General features: G+C 42.2%; 1 protein-coding gene across 3 annotated transcripts in view; it reads right to left on the minus strand.

Moving 5' to 3' along the window:
* Nucleotides 1-10,787: 10,787 nt before the first annotated feature.
* Nucleotides 10,788-24,260, minus strand: part of CFAP251 (cilia and flagella associated protein 251) — a 112,202-nt gene continuing 98,729 nt past the window's right edge. The window contains exons 21-23 of one of the 3 annotated variants that reach the window (XM_073676265.1): nt 21,276-21,504; nt 13,923-14,024; nt 10,788-11,526 (exon numbers count right to left, since the gene is read on the minus strand). In XM_073676265.1, coding sequence (XP_073532366.1) covers nt 11,387-11,526; nt 13,923-14,024; nt 21,276-21,504 — 471 coding nt within the window. In that variant the 3' untranslated portion in view covers nt 10,788-11,386. The remainder of the gene's footprint in view (nt 11,527-13,922; nt 14,025-21,275; nt 21,505-24,260) is intronic. The other 2 variants (XM_073676266.1, XM_073676264.1) reach the window with 2 other exon arrangements.

Genomic DNA, 24,260 nt, shown 5'->3' on the forward strand with positions numbered 1-24,260 from the left:
CCAAACCAGTGTTTGGGGAAAACCACCCTTGATGCACAGTCATTTCTTTTTTTATTACCAGTTCTACCACTAGCTCAGGGGTTCAGCTATGGGGAACATATGTGCTCCTATTTATGCTAATCTACTTCTGTGCTTGTGGGAGGACACAATTGTTTTTCAGGAAGACTACTCATCTTGGTGATGCCCCAGATATTTATTGGGGCCTTTTATAGACCACATACTGATATCATGGTCATTTGATGTATGCTCTTTCAAAAGATTTTATGGATTGTCTTAACGTCAATAAAATAGGTCTGAGATTCTCATCTGAGATGAGGCAAGATTACATAACGTTTTTGAACATCTGCATTGAGAAAGATCTAAAAGGGCGTTTGGGAACACACTCTTAAGAAGCCTACATCTACCAAAACTCTTGTCATGCCTCAGGATTCGATCCAGCAGTTTTGTTCTCTTCTGTCAGCGTCTGTCTGCTGAGCCACAGCAGCTTCTGTTCCTGTCTGGGTGCTTATTGCCTTGTGTCCAGTCTTTTCAGACAACAGGTGTTTTTCATTTGCTATCTATCCTGTCCTATCTCACTGCTGGTTCTGTTTAAACTTTCCCCTTGCTTCTTTTCTCTGCTGGTGATAGTTTTCATCTGGAGGGTCAGATAGTCTGTTGTTGCTAAAGCCAGTCAGGAAAATTCCAGCAAAAAGTTTTCTCTCTGCTGTTTCTGTAATTTACTCTGCACCTATCTTCTATTCTTTATTAGGAAGTAGGTGGCATATTATCTAGTGGTACTTACTTTATACTTTATTGGGTATTTTGTGGTTTTCTTAATCACTTAGGGATCTTTCCTTTTTTCAGCACACTTTTCCTTTTGTAGGTAATTTACACTCTGCTCTGTGCTCCGGTTCTTTAGGAGGAACGGGAAGCAACTCAACCGCCTTTTAGGCAGTTTAGGTCTCAGTTGCCATCTTCTAGTCTGTGGTCAGGGCTATCTCTGCTTCTGCAGGAACCACTACTGCGGGGTTAGGTTCTCTAATGTGTATAGGAACTGGAAGGGTCAGTTTCAGTTTTTAGTATATTACTAGTGATGAGCGAGCATGCTCGGTGCTCGCCGAGTATTTCCGGGGTTGCTTGACGGGAGCTCGGGTCCCCTCCCTGCATGTTTGGCGCTCTTTACAGAGCCAATGAACATGCAGGGATTGCCTGCCACTAACTGAAATGTAGCAGCCATGTTGGTTGTGGCATTACAGTGATTGGCTGGCCGCACAGCGTCATCAGGTCTGTATCAGACCTGGCGCCGCCATGCTCGTCACAGTCACTCTAGAATCAGACAGTGTAGAGAGAGGTGCTGCTGAGCTAGGGAGAGATTTGCTTGTTTATTAAGTAGTGTAGGTAGAACAGAAGTATATTACACATATCCATCTTAACAAACAGTCCTTCTGAGGACTAATCCATCTGCAGATGGATATCAGGCAGGTAATGTATATAGCAGACTGCAGTGCACATAGCACAAGAGGTTCCATTCCAGTTCTGTCTGCTGCTGCTGTTAGATATTTCTAGACAAAGGCCCATGTCTCAGGGGCCAGGAATAATTTTTTTGGGGATCTTAATCCTTATTTGCTTAAAAAGCAATCCAGAGAACACTGTTTTTCTGCGCCATTTGCTTGTTGGCACTGCAGAATACAGCCAGGTCCTTTCCATATTACAGCGCTAAAAATCCAGCTTTTTAAAACTGTGGTTTGTCCGTTACACGGATCACATATAATTGTGCTGAAAATATTGCCATTTCTGGCCTCCATTGAAATTTTGTGTCAGTGAAGCAATTGACACCAGTTTGCTGTTAAAAATAGTTACCTACAGGCCAGTTAATGAAAACGGTTTTCTCCGTCACATGGATCACATATACGTTTTCAGAAAATACTTGTGAGCAGAAGAGGGCAGTTGTTGAGTACCAGCATCAACAAGGCCGTCGGTATTCAGTTCAGACTCCACAGATAAGACCTCAGGAGTGTACATGGATGTCAGACATATGTACCATCCTCCAAAACTTTGAGGACTCCACCAAGATGGTGAGCGGCGATGACGCCATAATTGGTGTCACCATCCCGCTTCTCTGTCTTCTAAAACGCTCTCTGCTCACAATCAAAGAGGATGCATTGCAGGCGGAGCACGATGAGATGGAGCAAGGAACCATACAGGGTGATTACACACATCCCAGCCTCATCTCATCCCAATGTGGATTGGGTGACAATGAGGAAGAGGAGGAGGAACAGGAGCTAGTTTTATGCGCTATAGATGGTACTACCTGCACAACTGTCATACCGTCTGTTCAGCGTGGATGGCCTGAGGACAGGGGGGATGAGGAGGAGGACAGCATGGTCAGTCGTCCTCTTGGTGAGGACACGGAAGTCTTGCCTGTTGGCAGTCTGGCACGCATGGCTGAGTTTGTTACGCTGCCTTTCCCATGACCCTCGCGTTCTCAAAATTTTGGGTGACAGTCATTACTGGTTGGTGACACTTCTAGACCCACGCTACAAGGAGAACTTTATATCTCTTATTCCTGAGGTGGTCAGGTCTACAAAAATGGGGCAGTACCAGAAGGCCCATGTTGAGGAACTATTAAAAAAAAATTCCCATATGAAAATGCTGGCAGCACAGGTCTCAGTTCGTTGGACAACCAAGGACTAAAGGCGAGAGAGACACAACTCCAATCCAGCAGAGGCAGGGGAACACTGTCAAAGTTCTGGGAGAATTTTCTCAGCCCCTCCCATCACACAGGCCCTGAGGCGCGGGGTACCCTCACAAGGAGTGCAAAGTTTGGGAAGATACTGAGGGAGTACCTTGCCGACCGTACCAACGTCCTCCGTGATTTCTCTGTGCCTTATAATTATTGGGTATACAAGCTGGATCCGTGGAATGAACTGGCTCTCTACGCCTTGGAGGTCCTGGCCTGCCCTGCTGCTAGCATTTTATCAGAGCGGGTTTTAGTGCCACTGGTGGAATTATAACTGATAAGCGCATCCGCCTGTCAACTGAAAATGCTGACGGGCTGACTCATAAAAATGAACAAGGGCTGGATTGGGCCAGACTTCAACACCACCGAATGATAGCGTAACAAACTCAAATACAGTGTCTTTTTTTGGGAGGTGTATTCCCATGCACCTTTTCACACCCACACATGGGTATACGCTTCCTGATTTTGGCTACTTGCTCTTGTCCTTCTCCTCCTCCTCCACCACATCACCAGGGTGACTGTGGTCCGTGATGCAACACCCATATAATTTTTTTAAAGGGTGTTTATGATGCCCATAAAAAAAATGAATACAGTATGTTCATGTATACCCCCCAGGGGTAAATGTTTGTGAGTCCATACACTTAGTGCATGGGCATTACAAGTATAGGAGTCCCGCTCCTTTCTAATGGGAACATTTTTTTATGAGGCCCTCCTCTACGTCTCTTCCAAGAGGCATTAGAGTACCTCCAAATTTTTGGCAACCCTTGCATTCACTGCATAGGCAAACACAATGGGAAACCCACTTCCTAATAATGGGAACATTGTTTTCAGGAGGCCCTCCTCTAAGTCTCTTAAAAGGGGTATTGGGGTGTGTCCAAATTTTAGGCAGCCCTGCCACTCACTGCATACGCAATAACAGTATAGGAGACCCACTCTTTAGTAATGGGAACAACAAATTGTAGCCGGCTGATGGCTCTCTAAGAATAGTGAGGGCCGACTGCTGGCCCTTTAAGAATAGTAAAGGCCGCCTGATGGCCCTATAAAAATAGGCTTTGTGACTGAGTCCCTCCTTCATAAATGAAACAGGATGTATCTGATCATGTCACCCACACCACAAAGCCAAATAATGTTGTAAAATGACATTTCCCAGTGAATGCATTTGTCATGGTTGAAAGCAGTACAAAAGTGAAAAAACCTATCAAAAACGCTACGTGTGAACATAGCCCAAGGTGTGGAAGAGCATTTTTGTTTTTGGTTATTTATTTTGCCTTATATACAAGTCATTACCCTGGAAAAGATGTTCCTTAACGTATATCCCAGGAAAATCCATTTTGGTTTCGTTTTAGTATGTTTTATTGTGAGTCCGTAAAAGTGGCGTAATACCTCTGACAACATTGTTGACAGCAGTGACCTGGGAGTCAGAAATAACTCCAGGGGTCTTCCCCATGCTGTTCCCATGCCATTTGAGCACTGTTCCAATCGATTTGGGCAATTCTTAGGCCCTCTGCAGACCGCCGGGGGGAGCCGCCTGAAAAATGCTCGAGTTTCCCATAGACTTACATTGGGCTCGTTGCTCGGGTCGAGCACCCGAGTATTCCAATGTGCTCGGGTCGAGCACCCGAGCATTTTAGTGCTCGCTCATCAGTATATATTACCTATTATGCTGAGTGAGTTGTTCCACAAGCATAACAACTCTACTCCAATGGGCGAGTAACCACCCTTACCCTTCAAGAAAGGGACAATACTATCGTGAGGAGAAAATGCTCATCCAACTCTGTTTACCAGAAACAAGCAGAAGATCTTAGCAATACATTTCTGGAGAGCTATTCTCCACTACCGATACATAAGGCGCATTTACAGTAGCGGATAATCCATCAGATTCTAACCCGAATGCCCCACCTTTCACGATAGTTATGTAATATGAATCGGATGAGCGACTGAGAGATGTGTCCAAAACAGTCATTTATCTTGCATTAAATCATTTAGGCAAGCAAAAAAATATTCTTGTTCAACTTTTCAAAATTGTGTAATGTAAATGGAGATTGTTCGTTCGTTCAACGATTTAACCGACAAAAAGAAGACGTCCCAAATTTATCAAAGTGAAGACAGTGCACGATGTTGGATGTAACGATTGCTATTTAACCATTTCATTCACAATTCTTGTCCTGTATAAATACTTGTCTGACATATGATAGTCGTGAGATACAATTGCATATCATTTAAATGATTATTTGAAACGAACCCTTAGTGAGGCTTACAAAAGTGCAGTAACAAAAACGCATCATCCCTGCTGAGACCTCAAGATCAAGGGTGAGAAGAAACAACCAATCCGAGAATCATCATAACTACATAAATACAATACCAGAACCACCATCAGTACATGTATACAGCACCAGAACCATGATCAGTGCATTCATACATAATCAGAACCACCATTAGTACATAAATGCAGCACCAGAACCATCTTCAGTACATGAATACATCACCAGAACCATCATAAGCACATGAACACTAGCACCACTATCAGTGCATGTATTCATCACCAAAACCATAGTTAGTATAAGAATACTGCACCAGACCTTCATCAGTACATGAATACATCACCAGAACAGCATTATCATCAGTACATGAAAACAACACCTGAACTATCAGTACAAGTACAGCACCAAATTGATCAAACTATCATTAGTGCATGAATCCAGCACCAGAATGATCTTTAGTACATGGATACATCACTAGAACCTTCATACATTTATGAATACAACACTAGAGCCACTATGAGTACATGGAGAATCATAATCAGCACATAGAGAACCATCACCAATACATGAATGTATTACCTGAGCCATGATCAATACAGACATACAGCACCAGAACAATGATCAGTATATAAATACAGCACCATGCTTAGTACAGGAATTACAATATCAGGTCAGCCCCGACGTATACAATTGGATTGCACCTAGTTTGCAAAGATATTGGTGAGAACAGCACCAGTATTCACTGATATGAGTCAGGTTATAAGTACCTGTAGCAGCAGAGTTGAGAGTGCAGTAGCACTAGGATTCACAGGATTGAAATAGGAAATAGTTGCAAATTCTAAGATATCAGGCAGGAATTTGCTGGAGAGATGAATACACAGCTGAAGTGGATGATGAGGCAAAACTGTAGTTCGCATGGTAGTTGAAAGCAAGCGAAGCTTCCCGAATGCTTAGAAAGCAAAAGGTCTTAGGTGATGACCCAGTATAGATTAGCACAAAGGGAACTAGCCATAGGGTAAGGAAAGAAGACCTAGCGCCTGATCCAGGACAGGTGAGTGATAATACCTCCCTTGTTAAGGCCCCTCCCAGAAGAGTCTACAACAGAAGAAAGAGGGTGCTTGGAATTAATTATTTTAAGTAAGATTTTGGTGCATTAATGTCCCTTTTAGCAAACCAGCATCTCTCTCTTCTGGACCGCATCACTTCCTATCAAATAGAAAAGATTCCTACAAACCTTCTTACAGTCCAGAATTTTGTTGATCTTGTACTTCATGTCAGGATCAGCAGCAGAAGAGAGGGTTTCCTTAACAGTGGGGGAGAATTTGTTGAGAACCAGAGGATGTAATAAGGAGAAATTAAAAGTATTAGGAATTTTCAAAGTGACAGAAAATTTAGGACGAAAAGTAGCCGGATTGATTTGCTAAATAATCTCAATGGACCAATGAATTTAGGAGCCAGCTTATCACAAGTCTTTATATGGATGCAGGGGCAGGACTAGAGTCGGATTTGGCCTCAGTACAAAATTTGGACCTGGGCCCCCACCTGCATGTTGGTCAGATGTATGGGCACTTGTAGCGTTCTAGATCCTATAAAGACGTGTGTTCACCCTCCAAGTAATAATGTCCCCTGTCCTGGCCCCTTCCAGTAATAATACCCTTCATCCTGGGCCCCATGCTATAACAATGTCCCCTTTCCTGAGCCCCTTCCCGGTAGAATATTCCCTATGGTATAATAATGTCCCCTGTCCTTAATAACGTCACCCATCCTGGGTAACCTCCAGTGATAATGTTCTATCATGGCCCCTTCAAGTAATAATGTCCCCAATTCGTTGCCTTCCAGTAATAATGCACCCCATTCTGGGACCAAATCTAAAACAATGCCTCCCATCCCAGGCCCCTTCTTAGTATAAAGTCCACCATCCTGGGGTTCTTCCTGGCTTAATGCCAATCATCCTGAGCCCCTTTCTAGTACAACACCTCCCATCCTGGACCTCTTCCTGGTATGTCCCCATTCTGGTATAATGTAACCCATCCTGGGCCCCTTCCTGGTATAATGACCCCCATCATGGGCCCCTTTTGTTTTTCTGCAGTACATTTTAAAAAACAAATTATTCTTACCATCTCCCACGATGTGCAGAGTAGACTTCGGTGTGCCAGCACAGGCAGTGCATGACATCACTGCCAAGGGCTGCCCATCACGGGCAAGCCTACGTCTTGCCACTGATTCGCCGGCAGCATGTATTGCAGAACAGGGAGACGGCAGGTCTCTACGTTTCAGATAAATGTACGCCCGAGGGTTCACCTCCCAAATGGTCGCAGTCGCACCCACAGCGACCACAATCATTATGCCCCTGTATGGATGATTTTAGTGGAAAGACAAACACCAGGAGAAATTTTAATAACAGGTCAACGATATCTATGAGCACTTAATTTTTCAATAGCCGCAGCCGTAGTCAAATTGGTCTGTATCTCAGTCCAGATGTTATGAATATCCCGTGAGATGCTATTCACAGCAAGAAGTTGACTTTTTTTATGCAATTAGCAGAGGCAAATGGAGCTTTTGACTATACATAGTGACAAAGAGAGATTTCCCAGAAGACTCAGAAATTGAACTGTTGTGGGCAACTTTGGCCAAGGAAGCAAATCTGGCTAACTATCTTGATAGGAGTTAGATAAAATTCCTTGTTCTATAGACTTATTGATTCTCTCAGTTTTTACTTTGGGAGTGATAAGCAGAGAAGTCTAAGGAAATTTTTAGATTCTTGCAGAGCACCCTCCAGGACCTGGAAGCACACCCTGGCACATTGGCTGACAGCCTGCTCAGCAGTGATTCACTGCCGAGCCGGCTGTCAGTCAAACTGCTAAGGCGTACTTACAGTCGCCACTGACAGTGCTGTGCGAAGTGACTGTAGCCGCACTGACATGTCTGTATGGCTGAAAGCTGGCGGCTTCCGGGAGAAATAAAGTTAATTTTCTCCAGGTGCCGCACTTTCAATACGGCGGCTGTGCATCTTCCCAGCACAGATTAACCCTAAATCTGTAGCTTTATACAACCTGACGTGTTCCCCTTAACTGAAAGGCATGACGAGATATTAAAAATGACCATCGCGAGTGTTGAATGCAATATTACATTTATCGTCCTCTTTAGTGGGGATTCGTTTGTAGGCTGAACGCATAACTAATTTGGTGAAGATGGAAGCACCCTTAATCCGATCAAACAACTGTAAGATAAAGGGCAATAGATAACATCTTTTTAGAGTGATTTTCTTTAGACCACTAAAGGTCTCAGAGGCCCAAAGACTTCTGGATGAACCCCCTCTCTAGAATTTCTTCAATGCAAATGGACATCACATTAGTCTCAGAGATAAATGTGGAGGAAATATTTTGGACTTCTGCTTGGAAAAGATGTCTGCAAAGTCCTATTAAGGAACAGGCAAGTTGGAGCAAATGGAGGAACAGTAGAGGTTCAGGAATGGTAGTTGAGGTAGAGCTTTGAGACAGATTTGAAAATGATCCCTACAGGGCGATCTAGTTGGACGGCTAGTCAGTAATCGAAGCATGTGGCCTTAAACATGATAGATCCAAGAGCACAGATGCATTACAAAGTGGAAAAACAAAAAAAATGAGTAGTGCTCCAACCTGAAGAGTCACTTTCTCAGTCCAGGAACAAAGAGGAACTGAAGGAAATAGATATAGATACATCAAGTTTTGTCTTTAGTGGAGGATAATATAAACCTCTAAGCCAGGGGTCTCAAACTCGGCTGGGTATATGGGCCGCACATGGAAAAAATTTGAATTTGGGGGGCCGCATTCTTTGTTCAATGTGACATTTTTAGTGATACCATTTTTTTTTGTATACACCTTTTGAACATTTTTGCCGTGTTTATTTTTTTATGGCTTGGGTCGTTATGGATGTGGCGATAATAAACGTGCACTTTTTTGTGTTTACTTTAGTTTACATATAAAACAGCATTTTTAGTGCCCAATATTTTTTCAGGCTTTATTTTTATTTTTTTGATTTTTACAATTTTGTTTCCCCCAATTGGCCACATACAGTAATATTGTCTTACAATTAGCATCATATAGTAATAATGGCAAACATCTTGTGGCTATGTGCCCCATCCAAGTCCCCATCTTGTACTAATGTGCCCCATCCAGGTCCCCATCCTGTGGCTATGTGCCTCATCCAGGTCCCCATCTTGTGGCTATGTGCCCCATCCAGGTCCCCATCTTGTGGCTATGTGCCCCATCCAGGTCCCCTCTTGTGGCTATGTGCCCCCTGTGCTGTTCTTCACACACATAAAAAAAAAAAAAAGATGATTCTCACCTGTCCTCCGTTCCCTCGGCGGCCTTCCTGCAGATGTGGCCCGCAGGCACCACAGAGTCCGACCCCTTGACGATCCCGACCTGGTCCAGGAGGAGCCGCCGACAGCAGCGCTGCATTGCCGCACAGAGACTGTCTCCCAGCACAGCATTTTCAATGTCAGCCGCCGGCCAATCAGAGGCCAGCAGCTGACATCTGCATATGGCAATGACGTCATACTCGCTGCGCCGACACGCAGATATCAGCTGCTGGCCTCTGATTGGCCAGCGGCTGGCATTGGAAATGCAGTGCTGGGAAACAGTCTCTGTGCGGCAATTCAGCGCTGCTGTCGGCGGCTCCTCCTGGACCTGGTCGGGATCGTCAAGGGGTCTGTGCCTGCGGGCCGCATAAAGCAGCCTCAGGGGCCGCATGCGGCCCGCGGGCCGCGTGTTTGAGACCCCTGCTCTAAGCAATCACCCCTTTTTCACCTAGGGTCTGAAGTTTCCCTGCTTGGCCTTGAGTTTGGCAAAGTCCATATGGGAATGATCCTTTTCAACACCATGAAGGCAAAGTCCTTCAGTCAGGTGATGAGATGTTTCGGTGAACAACAATTTCTTCCAGCCAATTAGCATGGGTTTGTGTACGGCCTTTCTGTGAGATTTTGTAGATGCTCTACTGTGCAGCAGTCGAGAATCTTGAGTTTTCTCCCTTGACCACTCTTTAAAATGTAAGTCCACTCAGGTGGCAAGAGAAATAAGGTCATCACTAAGGTCCTTCATCCAACCGGAAAGGCCAACATTAGAAATAGACAGGAAAGAGTAATTTTTCCAGGTCAATTTAAGATTCAGGGTTTGGAACTGTATGGCTTAACTTCCCACAAAGTTAGTTCCTTGTCTGTGATGGAATATGTAGTGAGCAGCTGAATATAACCTGATTCATCAAACACTGTACGTAACTAAGGAAGGAAGGTAGAGAATGCACAATAGGATCATCTTGTTCTCACTATGGTGCAGCCCAAGCTAAGACATGTCCAGACAACAAAGAAAAAATATATGCCAATTTTGACCCGCCAGAAAAAAATAGTTTGATCCAAAGTTCAAAATACAGTGCACTGGTTTCCATTTGACCTGGCTTCACTGCAATGCTACTGCCAACTCATTGTATTAACCTGCAGCTACTACATGGATGCAACCCAAGGGCCTTCGCAGCGAAGGCCAGATCTCTGTACATGCGTGAAAGCGTGAAGGTTGAATCATTCCCTGGAATCCACTAAGTGAAATGGTTAGTGCCAATACTGTCTTTGAAAGTTCTTCTTCTAAGAATTGCCAGAACTCCACAAACAGTTGCCCCATAACACTACAGTCATTATAATACCTCAAAACAGAAATTAATAAAAAGTGACAGATGTAATGGTTTTAACGAATATTTAATACATTTACACCAGATACCCTGCTCATGGCCTCTATCAGCATTTAGTTACTTGTGCAATGATGCATCACAAATAATGAAGATGTATGGCCATGGTGAAAAATCACTGCCACAAAGCAAAATATCTTGAATGTATGTTTATCCTCATGATTGCAAATTTTAATACTTGGAACGCAGAAAAGTTTAAAAAGCAACAATTAATTACATTTTTTAAAACCCTGCTGAGAGTTTAAATAAGGTGTGGACCCGCGCAAGGCTCACAGTAGAGCTGATAAAAACGGATAATCAGCACTCTGCAGAAAGACACAGATTTCCTGGCTGGGGGGCACAAGTCCCAGCCACACTAATGTTAAACAGGACCACACCTGTGTTCCCCAGTGTTGACCACAGTGCAAGCCCAGTGCCACCTAGCGTCAGAGGCAGAGAAAATTTAGACACGGACATAACAGACGCATTTCAAAAATTATGGCTGAAAGAAATGACAAAATTAAAAATTCAGGATTGATTTTTCTCATGAAAAAAAGTGCAACAAAATATACAACAGAAGAAACAAGAATTGATCTGGTTTTATGCATCATATAACTTGCAAATAAGCTATAATGATACATTGTACAAATACTTTGTAAGTTATGGTTTTGTGTGTCGCTGATATTAAAGAGACATCACCACATAATAGTTAACAAGATGCAATCTCAGGGTTTTGTGTTTGTTCTTCAGGATCTTCAGAATAATTAACTGGAAAACCAAGAATATCTCTTGCAAACATTACAGTTGTGATTTCTTCTGGTATTTCCTGTTCAAGCCGTTCTGCTGTACCTGTAATATATGCAATATCAGATACAGTTAAGCAATATCAGATAAATTGTAATTAATATTAAAAAATATACAGTGAAATTAAAATGTATTGTTACCAAGTTGTGTCCAATTTGTATCATTTGTGAGCAACAGAAAAGGCTCACTCAGCTCCAAGCTTGTAACTCTATTAGACTTAAACTTCATAGCCATATCAAGGCTCTAGGTGCCCAACTTGGAGTACTGGTGGGTCACTTGTTTTTTTCAATAGGGGGAGGGTGTAGAGGTGGGACCTTCACCCATTATTCATTTTCGGCATATCCCATGGATATGCCATAAATGTCTGAGAGCAGAATACCTCTTTATTTGTGGTTATCACTCAAAGACAAAGAGGTATTCCGCTCTCAGACATTTATGGCATATCCACGGGCTATGCAGAAAATGTTTGATGTTTGAAATTAAATGAAAACAAATGAATTAAAATATTGGGTCCACACCTCCTAGTGGCATTACATTTTCTTTCCAGGCTGCAAATTCCTAATAATCAATTAATGCCATTATTTAGAATCACCTTACAACTTTAATGAAGTCAAACTATTGCTAACCTTGTTATATTATGTGGAAAGTAGAGATGCAAATTATTTCAAAACTTTACATATTTCGCATTGAGTACAAGTGTATGTGGAAGGTGGATGTTTGTAATATGCTCATAAGTTTTGCTGTAACTTTACTTTTTGCCATTTTCTTTCTCTAACAAGTCAAATACATTACCTATAGTATATAATTAATTGCATTTCGCCTATACTTGGTTATTCTGGGGAACATCAATATTATTTAGTGCTCCTCTAACTATGTTTTATCATAAAAGCCCAATGGAAATGTTTGAAGCCTCCTGGATTAGTATTATTATATTGTTTTATTATTTTAGGCTTTTTTGTGATTTGGATTTTAGTAGGTAAAGAATCTGATATACTACTTGTTTATATAGGATATATTTACTGTATACATAATGTACTCTAAACAGTTATAGACATGCTCTTAAGTCACCACAGGTCCCATTAATTGATGTGGCAAGGATCGATATTGACTTGTAGGATTGCTACTTCCAACAAGTGGTGCTGCAGAGTTCAAGTCCTCTTCCTCTCTGAAGAGGCAATTTGCACATTTAATTTCCCAGAGGAGAATTGCATGGCTTATAAGCCTCCTTACACTGGCATGCTAGGTATGTCACTCTGCACAAAGAGAAACGTTACCCCTTAGATCCCAGTAAGAAGCCTCTCACCTAGCAAAATCAGATCTCATGCTTTGCACTGATGAGGGGCAACACCTGGAAACATGTGTCAGCAAATTGAGATTCTGGTTTGGCTTTTATCTTAAGTCATGTGGCAAGGCTTGTTAAAGGGTCAATATTGACTTTGAGGATTGCTACTTCCGATAGGTGGCTCTAGAGTTCAAGTCCTCTTCCTCTTTGAAGAGGCAATTTGCATATGCAATTAATTAGGTATTCTTGTAGTTTTTTTCTATAAAATCATTGCAAACAAAAAAAAGGTGTTGGCCACCATTTCCCTGCTAGAGTTCTAATAATAATACTTTTTATTTCTAAAGCGCCAACATATTCTGCAGCACTTTACAATTCAGAGGGTACTTGTACAAACAAGATAAGACATTACAGAGTAATATAGTATATATATAAGTATATAGTTTAATGCCAAGAGGAGTGAGGGCCCTGCTCGCAAGTTTACAATCTAAGAGGAAATAGGGGGGCACAATAAAAAATAAAGTGCTTGTTCTGCTTCCACCACCCATTCCTTTAATGGCCAGAGCTGTATGTAATCAATATGGCCACGGTGACGACCACAGAATCCACGCACATTTATTATTTTCTGTGTAAGGCTAGATTCAGACAATAGCAGGCCAGAACTCACAGCTTCATAGACATCTATCTATAAAGATTCCATTATGTGTCATTGGACTTATGGTTTTAGCAGCAATTGAACCTGTAATATGGGTCTACACATTTTCCCATAATGCACACATCTGAAACTAGCCTAGGTCCTGGAAAGCTTCTTTAAAAGCAAAAAAGAAGCCACCTATGCAATCATCAGGTCACCATAGGTCTAGCTGATGAAATCTACAGTAATCATGTCATTCTTCTGGAAACCTGTGGCAAACCCATGAATATGGTACGTTTTCCAATAAATGGGTAATCATGTTGTAAATGGTTGCACCAAATTCCCTAAAGCAGGAGACACTCTTTTCTGACGCTCTGCGATCTGGCTAATTTATATGTAATAGGTGTTAAAGGCACACATCTCACTTAAAAACAACATGGGCATAAAGGGTTATGAAACCAATAAAATAACTATAAAGTAAGTGTAAATGCAGCTGATATATTATGCATCAGATATATTTTTTCCTACCTGTAACCTTGGAGGTGCCTAATTCAGAACTTCCTCCTTCTGGGTTTAACCCTAACAAGGTACTCAGATAATCTGCAAGTTCTTCTTCAGTCATATGTTCTCCTTTATGAAAAATGTGAATATTAACATAAGTAAAACATACTATAAACATAATATTGGTAGTGTAATCACTGATAAAGACAAGTGAACACTTCTATGGCCAAAACAGGTCTGAAGGATCGGCACATAGGGCCTCAGTGGAACAACTGACCTGGAGTTTTAGAAGAAAATCAGTCCTAAAAGAAATGGCAAATCATAGACTTGACTTGTCTGCAATATATACCATATTGTTGCTCGGGTAAGATGTGTATGGCCTCCATACTAGTTGTGAGTGTCACTTGGATAAAAATTAATTTCTATACAAACTTGCCAGCAGCCATCAATAGTGATAAAAATCCTCAAAAACATGTATATTCACCTATTTAATCCATGTAATTTCAATGCCCGGACCTTCCCAACAGTCTTCTGTTTGCCTGGCTGCAGTGATGACATACCATATACCCCATGTGATCGCTGCAGCCAGTCACTGGCTTGAGCGGTCACATGTCGTGTAGTGCTGAGGATTGTTATTGGCTGCTGCCATCCCACAAGATATTCAGGACGGCATTGCTGCCGGCAGGTAAACAGTAAACCTATAGGGAGGACCAGAGGTGCGGAGGTGGATCACCAGGGATTATATAAGAGAGTCTACATTTTTTGTTATTTTATCACTATTGGTGGCTGCTGGCATTTTTTTTTTATCTCCATAGGCTTGCTTAATGTAAAAATAACAATGTACTTTACTCACCCATCACTGCTATAGGTTGTCTCTCCATTGCTGCACCTGGTCGTAGTTGACAGACGGAAGCAATAGACCACTGTAGTTGACAGACTTCAGCATGTGACCACTGCAGCCAATCACTGGGTTCTGTGGTCTACATCATCACCAATAAGCCCAGTGATTGGCTGCAGTGGTAACATGCAGTAGCCATGTTGTAACTCCTGCAGTCTGTCAACAAAAACCAAGGGCAGTGGTGTAGAGGCAGTAGTGGGTGAGTAAATCTCATTTTGTTATTTCGACACTGGAAAAGCCTATGAAGTAAAAACAGTTAATCCTGGAAAATCGCATTAATGTAAGAGAAGGTTTTTTAATTACTTCAGTTCACTTATTTCACATTTTTTATATAGCAAATTGCTCTGCTCTGCAGCCTAGTCACTTGTAGTCCCTTTGTCCACTATATAGATAAAAGTTATTAAAGGAAAATCAGAAAACTAATTCTTTGTATAATGAAAACATACAGAGTTATTCAAAACACTTTATCAATTCCTAAAAAAATAATAAAAAAAAAACAATATTTCTACTTGCATTTATTGTCTACTTGCAGGGAATGAAAATCTGTCATGGTCTTCTAAAGATACACCTGGGTGTTATATAGCAAAGACCTGAAAGTGGCACCAATCGTTTCTAGTATAGGGATGGACGGGCGTGCAGGAGACTGTCCCCAAGAAGTTAAGACTTACCCATCTTTTTACAATTGTAGTTAAAAATGAAAAATGGACATCAACAAACATATGTTCAATCCATATTTATTGATTATCCTGACATATGCAGAGAGAACTTTGGCGTGCCAAGTAATGTGGGATGAAGTTATCTGCAAACTTGCTATTCTTTCCTACCTAGTAGAAAAATCTTAATTAGGTGATCACGGGCTCATTTAGACATCAGTTTTTCATGTACAAGTTCTATCCATATTTATCACAGATAGAACTCATACCTATTATAGTCTATGGCGCTGTTCACATGTCCATGTATTTTTGCGGACTAAGTGGTCCACACCAACACATGGCGACATGTCTGATTTTGATCTTAATCATGGATCAAATTTGCAAATGTAAGTCTATGGGTCAGTGAAAAAAAAAAAATCAGACAGCGCTTCTTCCCCTCCCCCTGCCTCCTGAACTAGTCTTTCCATGTGAAAATGCAGCTCAAGTCCGTCTTGCTCAGAGGAGATGACTGCAGGTGTCATGTGACACAGCCTATTATCCTCTATGGAGAAGGGAGGGGGGGGAAGTGAAGGGAACAAACAGGTAGAAAAACATCATGTAGAGCTCTGTAACAAGACTTTTACCTCACATCAAAGCTTGATTCAGATCAACACAGCTGAGCTCTGCCTTTTAATGTTCTCCATGTTACTGCAGCTTACCCCTCGAGTTAAAAAGTGAATGAAGAGTAGGCATTCCCCTCTTTGTGCTGTGCATGTAAGAAATTACTGCAGCTTGTCTGCTCCCATCCCCTGCTAAAAGTGGATTGCAACTTACTGATAGAGCACGCAGAAGGGAAAACTAGTGAGAATACAGAATATAAATGTCATATAAATGCCAGAAATGGTGTTATTCCTCATGTACGCCTTATTACAAATAGTTACTTGAATGCACAGTTACCCTTTAAAAAAAGATTACTGTATTTTTCGGACTATAAGACGCACCGGACCATAAGACGCACCTAGGTTTTAGAGGAGGAAAATAGAAAAAAAATTGAAGCCAAATATGTGGTCTTCATACCCTGTTAAGGGGGAGGGGGTCTGCTGCTGACACTGTTATAGGGGTAATGTTCCCCAATTCTGTTAATATCCCCCATCCTGGTATATAAGGCCCTCCCCATCCTGATATGCATGGCACCCCAATCCACCATCCTGGTATGCATGGCCCCCTGATCCCTCCTCCTGGTATGTATGGCACCCTTCATCCTGTTACGAATGGCCCCCTCACACCCATCTTGACATGTATGGCACCTTCATCCCTCTTTCTGGTATGTATGGCACCTTCATTCCTCTTCCTGGTATGTATGGCACTCTTCATTCCTGTATGTATGGCCCTACTCATCCTTCATCCCTGTATGTATGGCCCCCTTCATCCCTGTATGTATGGCCCCCCTCATGCTTCATCCCTGTATGTATGGCGCCCCTCATGCCTCATCTTTGTATGTATGGCCCCCCTGATCGTTGTATGCATGGCCCCCTTCATCCCTGTATATATGGCACCCCCTGATCGCCATCATGCTGCACAGAAAAAAAAAAACTTTCATACTCACTATCTCTCTCCTCCAGCGCTGTTCCACTCTGTGCCGGAATAGTCACTGCTCCCCACGCCAAGACTGCGTGCCCGCTGTTACAGGCCATGAATATTCACCACACCCATGGGAGTGGTGAATATTTATGGCCTTTAATAGCAGGCACACTGACAGCCGAACGCAGCAGGAGCTGCGCTGCAGCTAAAGTGTGCGCGCTATTAGGGAGAATGAATGGTCACTGCTCCCCACGCACGCAGTCCCGGCGAGGGGAGCAGTGACTATTCTGGCACAGAGCGGAACAGCGCTGAAGGAGAGAGGAGGGGAGTATGAAAGTTTTTTTTTTCTGTGCAGCGTGACTGGGATCAGAGGGTGCCAAGCATACCTGGATGACGGGGCCGTACATACAGGGATGAAGGGTGCCATACATACCAGAAAGAGGGATCAGGGGGCCATGCATACCGGGATGAGGGATGAAGGGTGCCATACATACCGGGATGAGGGGGGCCATACATACCAGGATAAGGGAGGCCATACATACAGGGATCAAACGTGCCATACTTACCAGGAGCCGCGCTGTTCGCACAGTGTGCCGGTTATTAAGGAAAATTAATATTCACTGCTCCCCATGCCCATGGCCATGGGGAGCAGTGAATATTCATTTTCTTTAGTACCGGACACAGAGTAGGCTGCAGCAGGCGGCTGCTGCCTCCTGTGCACCTCTACTCCGTCACTGTCGCTTCCGCCACATCCCCCACCACTCACAGCCACAGTATTTATGTACAGTACAGACCAAAAGTTTGGACACACCTTCTCATTTAAAGATTTTTCTGTATTTTCATGACTATGAAAATTGTACATTCACACTGAAGGCATCAAAACTATGAATTAACACATGTGGAATTATATACTTAACAAAAAAGTGTGAAACAACTGAAAATATGTCTTATATTCTAGGTTCTTCAAAGTAGCCACCTTTTGCTTTGATGAGTGCTTTGCACACTCTTGGCATTCTCTTGATGAGCTTCAAGAGGTAGTCACCGGAAATGGTATTCCAACAATCTTGAAGGAGTTCCCAGAGATGCTTAGCACTTGTTGGCCCTTTTGCCTTCACTCTGCAGTCCAGCTCACCCCAAACCATCTCGATTGGGTTCAGGTCTGGTGACTGTGGAGGCCAGGTCATCTGGCATAGCACCCCATCACTCTCCTTCTTGGTCATATAGCCCTTACACAGCCTGGAGGTGTGTTTGGGGTCATTGTCCTGTTGAAAAATAAATGATGGTCCAACTAAACACAAACCGGATGGAATAACATGCTGCTGCAAGATGCTGTGGTAGCCATGCTGGTTCAGTATGCCTTCAATTTTGAATAAATCCCCAACAGTGTCACCAGCAAAGCACCCCCACACTATCACACCTCCTCCTCCATGCTTCACGGTGGGAACCAGGCATGTAGAGTCCATACGTTCACCTTTTCTGTGTCGCACAAAGACACGGTGGTTGGAACCAAAGATCTCAAATTTGGACTCATCAGACCAAAGCACAGATTTCTACTGGTCTAATGTCCATTCCTTGTGTTCTTTAGCCCAAACAAGTCTCTTCTGCTTGTTGCCTGTCCTTAGCAGTGGTTTCCTAGCAGCTATTTTACCATGAAGGCCTGCTGCACAAAGTCTCCTCTTAACAGTTGTTGAAGAGATGTGTCTGCTGCTAGAACTCTGTGTGGCATTGACCTGGTCTCTAATCTGAGCTGCTGTTAACCTGCGATTTCTGAGGCTGGTGACTCTGATAAACTTATCCTCAGAAGCCGAGGTGACTCTTGGTCTTCCTTTCCTGGGGCGGTCCTCATGTGAGCCAGTTTCTTTGTAGCGCTTGATGGTTTTTGCAACTGCACTTGGGGACACTTTCAAAGTTTTCCCAATTTTTCGCACTGACTGACCTTCATCTCTTAAAGTAATGATGGCCACTTGTTTTTCTTTACTTAGCTGCTTTTTTCTTGCCATAATACAAATTCTAACAGTCTATTCAGTAGGACTATCAGCTGTGTATCCACCAGACTTCTGCACAACACAACTGATGGTCCCAACCCCATTTATAAGGCAAGAAATCCCACTTACTAAACCTGACAGGGCACACCTGTGAAGTGAAAACCATTTCCGGTGACTACCTCTTGAAGCTCATCAAGAGAATGCCAAGAGTGTGCAAAGCAGTCATCAAAGCAAAAGGTGGCTACTTTGAAGAACCTAGAATATAAGACATATTTTCAGTTGTTTCACACTTTTTTGTTAAGTATATAATTCCACATGTGTTAATTCATAGTTTTGATGCCTTCAGTGTGAATGTACAATTTTCATAGTTATGAAAATACAGAAAAATCTTTAAATGAGAAGGTGTGTCCAAACTTTTGGTCTGTACTGTATATCGGACAATAAGACGCACCCCCCACTTTCCTCCAAAATTTTGTAGGAAAAAAGTGCGTCTTACAGTCCGAAAAATATGGTAACATTTCTAAGGGCAATTAAAGAAAATCTGTGCATAGGATCAGCCCATCTAAGCCGTCTATTTGGGCATGTAGGTCATAGAAAGCTGAATAAAATGATACCTTGATATCTGCGATCCGATGTCTTATTCCAGAGAAATCCACCTTTTTCTTATATAAAAATGAGATGTTAAGATCTATGGACCACTGATCTGCATGAGAATCTGCCTCCAGGGAATATTTTAAATGTAAGGAGACGTTACCACTGTGAGACATGTAATGACTGACACTTTGTTCTCAGAATGACACATAGCTCTGCAGTGAGATCGGAACCAACACAGTACAGCGGACGTGAAGCTTGTCTCATTGCAAAAGCATTTGCAGCTGCAGTTGTCCTCTCATACTGCTTCAGCTTCCATCTCACAGGCATCTGGGGAAGGGCAGTACAGCAGAACAGAAGACCACTGCAAATGTGCTTATTGTGTTTGTAATGAGACAAGGTTCAACAATGCTGTACTGTGTTGGTTATAATCAGGCACAGCTCTGCAGCAGAGCTGACAGCACTATAAGAGGACAAGTGCTGCTGTAAATATTTGTAATGAAACAAGGTTCAGTTCCGCTGTACTCTTAGTTCTGACCCCAGTGCAGAGCAGTGTGTGATTATAAGAGCAAAGTGTCAGTCATTACATGTCTCACATTGGTAACGCCTCCTTCTATTTAAAATAATCTGTGGGGGCAGATTCTCATGCAGATCTATGTCCGGCCCATAGATCTTAACAGGTCATTTACATATAAGAAAAACATGGATTTCTCTGGAATAAGACATCAGATTGCAAATATCAAGGTATCATTTTATTCAACTTTCTAGGACCAAAATGTCAAGGTAGACGGCTTAGGAGGGTTCACCCTACTGACAGATTCCCTTTAAGCCCTGCTCTCATGAACGCCCCATCCTCCGGTAACACCTCTGGTGCTCACTGGAACACCCACTTTTGAGTGGGTTTATATAAACTATGCCCCCACATCTCACCAGGAGCCAAAGGACCCAGGTGTCATGGAAAATACAGTCCAGGTGGCAATTATGCACTTGTGTGTCAATCATAATACCATGACTGTGTTTTACACACAAGTAAAAGATGAAGTTCCTAATAAATGTTTGCAAGCAGAGATCTTGAATTCCAGGAGGCATTCATACAGAGAGTGTACTGGGAAATTCTAACCTTTATATATACAATTAATTGTTTTATTTTGCTTAATAACCCTTTAAATTTAGAATTTTTTTTATATCTGATTTCAGTATTTTATAGCTATAACACTCCTAACATTTTAACAGTATGTTGGCGAGAATGCAGTTAGGTAAGAAATTTACAAAGAAAAAACATACTGGGTCCAAGTATAAAACATGGCTTCCAGGGGCAATTGCCTATTTTCATTTTGTTAGCACTGGGGAAATGAAAGCTGGAATCGGATATTATAAGCCGAGGCTCCACTCTCTTTTATATGAGGTCTGCTCTACATATTCTACTTGTATCATTGTAAATTATTATAGCTGGAAAGAGAAAACAGCATAAGGACAGTTTCATAGTCCTTTAAACACGGACCGTGCTCAGATTGCAATATTGGGATGAAAGCCGGGTCTCCTGACCTGACCTAGACTTAAATGAGGCTGTTAAGCTTAGGTCAGGGAACCCAGTGGCCGGACCAGGTATTGCAATCTAAGCACAGTCCGTGTTTCAATCACGGTGAAACCGGCCGAACATATCCATGTGGGTGACCCATATTTAGTTACTCACCCTTTGTTTGCAGCAGCTGCAATAATTGTCCTCTGTTTATAGTCTGCTCCCCATTCTCATTGCTGAAACCAAGAACCTGAAAAGCCTGTTGTAGCTCTTTCAAACATACTCCAAAGGCAGGTCTGTGATTTATGTAAAGTTTTATGAAGTCGCCCAGGTTGATGTGAGTAACTTGCTGTCCGGTATTAACATATTCACTAAATTTCACTTCATTCAGCATATTTTCCATCTGAAAAAAGAAGACAATGCAATATCTCAGCCATTCTCTAATAGCTATCCTGCACCAAAGTTTTGATATTTCTCAAATGTTAATATAATGTATTGGTATATTTATTCACTCTTTTTTTCCCTCAATTTCTTTTCCCACCTTCAAAGCACTCTCTCCGCAGACATATAGAACAGGTAACATCTACAGCTGCTTCTCACAAAATTAGAATATCATCAAAAAGTTAATTTATTTCAGTTCTTCAATACAAAAAGTGAAACTCATATTTATATAGAGTCATTATCACAATAGTGATCTATTTCAAGTGTTTATTTCTGTTAATGTTGATTATGGATTACAGCCAATGAAAACACAAGTCATTATCTCAGTAAATTAGAATAATTAATAACAAACACCTGCAAAGGCTTCCTAAGTGTTTAAAAAGGTCCCTTAGTCTGTTTCAGTAGGCTCCACAATCATGGGGAAGACTGCTGACTTGACAGATGTCCAGAAGGCAGTCACTGACACACTCCACAAGGAGGGTAAGCCACAAAAGGTCATTGCTAAAGAAGCTGGCTGTTCACAGAGTGCGGCATCCAAGCATATTAATGGACAGTTGAGTGGAAGGAAAAAGTGTGGTAGAAAAAGGTGCACAAGCAACCGAGATAAACGCAGCCTTGAAAGGATTGTTAAAAAAGGCCATTCAAAAATTTGGGGGAGATTCACAAGGAGTGGACTGCTGCTGGAGTCATTGCTTCAAGAGCAACACACACAGATGTATCCAGGACATGGGCTACAAGTGTCGCATTCCTTGTGTCAAGCCACTCATGACCAATAGACAACGCCAGAAGCGTCTTACCTGGGCCAAGGAGAAAAAGACCTGGACTGTTGCTCAGTGGTCCAAGGTGTTGTTTTCAGATGAAAGTAAATTTTGAATTTCATTTGGAAATCAAGGTCCCAGAGTCTGGAGGAAGAGTGGAGAGGCCACAATCCAAGCTGCTTGAGGTCTAGTGTAAAGTTTCCACAATCAGTGATGGTTTGGGGAGCCATGTCATCTGCTGGTGTAGGTCCACTGTGTTTTATCAAGACCAAAGCGAGCACAGCCGTCTACCAGGAAATTTTAGAGCACTTCATGCTTCCCTCTGCCGACAAGCTTTTTGGAGATGGAAATGTCATTCTCCAGCAGGACTTGGCACCTGTCCACACTGCCAAAAGTACCAATACCTGGTTTAAAAACAACAGTATCACTGAGCTTGATTGGCCAGCAAACTCGCCTGACCTTAAACCTATAGAGAATCTATGGGGTATTGTCACGAGGAAGATGAGAGACACCAGACCCAACAATGCAGACGAGCTAAAGGCTGCTATCAAAGCAACCTGGGCTTCCATAACACCTCAGCAGTGCCACAGGCTGATCGCCTCCATGCCACACCGCATTGATGCAGTAATTGATGCAAAAGGAGCCCTGACCAAGTATTGAGTGCATTTACTGAACATACATTTCAGTAGGCCAACATTTCGGATTTTAAAATCATTTTTCAAGCTGTTGTTATAAAGTATTCTAATTTACTGAGATAATGACTTTTGTGTTTTTATTGGCTGTAAGCCATAATCATCAACATTAACAGAAATAAACACTTGAAATAGATCATTCTGTTTGTAATGACTCCATATAATATGAGTTTCACTTTTTGTATTGAAGAACTGAAAAAAATTAACTTTTTGATGATATTCTAATTTTGTGAGAAACACCTGTACATCCCTCTGAGTCAATGACAGCATCCTGTTTGTACATGTTTGTAGGCAGTGTAGCAGGATTTTCTGCCTGTGTTCTGCCTGCTTCAACAGCCTTCTACATACGAGAAAAGGGCTGATAAAGGTTGAAGCAGAGAGATGAGAGCGCACTGAAGCTGGAATTTCAGGATAAGGGCTCGCTCACACCGCTGTATACATCGGACGAGTGCCATCTGATGCTTTGTCAGGTATCACTCGGACAATATTATTCAATGGGGCAGTGAAAAAAATCTGAGTGCAGTCCGATTTCCACGGACTTATACTATGGAGACGATGGAAAAGTGTCCTCCATCTTCTTCTCTCAGTGTGCTGTAAAAATTCTCTCTTCCAAGAGAATTGGATCACACTAAGGCCACGTTCACATGTTCAGTATTTTACACCAATATTTGTAAGCCAAAACCAGGAGTGGTTGAAAAATCCAGAAGTGGTGACGGATTTCTATTAAACTTTTCCTCTAATTGTTCCACTCCTGATTTTGGCTGACCAAATACTAAGTGTATGAACGTGGCCTAAGGCCACGGCCCCACTATCATTAGAGGAAAAGTATAATAGAAACACGTCACCACTTCTGTATTTATCACCCCCTCCTGGTTTTGGCTTACAAATACTGATGTAAAATACTGACCAAATACTGAACGTGTGAACGTGGCCTCAGGGAGATTTTGAAACTTGCACCAGCTTTCTGGCAGAAAAAAATAGCAAATTTTGGGAAACATGCCTTCCGCAAAAAATGCAATTATTTTGCTTTCAAACCATTCCTGTAAATAAAAAAAATAACAATAATCTGTACCTAGTAGGACAGTGCTTTCCACAGCTCAACATATTTATTGTCACTTATGCCAGAAATTGGTGTAAAATATACACAACTATACAACCCATAGCATAACAAATCTATGTATTAATTGGACATCTATTTGTTGGGTATGTTCACACAGTTTTTTTTTACATGGATTTTGACGTGGATCCACTCTCTGAGAATATACTCC

The sequence above is a fragment of the Phyllobates terribilis genome, unplaced genomic scaffold (assembly GCF_046119375.1).
Source record: "Phyllobates terribilis strain yellow unplaced genomic scaffold, ASM4611937v1 Scaffold_1__5_contigs__length_1240528914, whole genome shotgun sequence".
Taxonomy (NCBI): Eukaryota; Metazoa; Chordata; class Amphibia; order Anura; family Dendrobatidae; genus Phyllobates; species Phyllobates terribilis.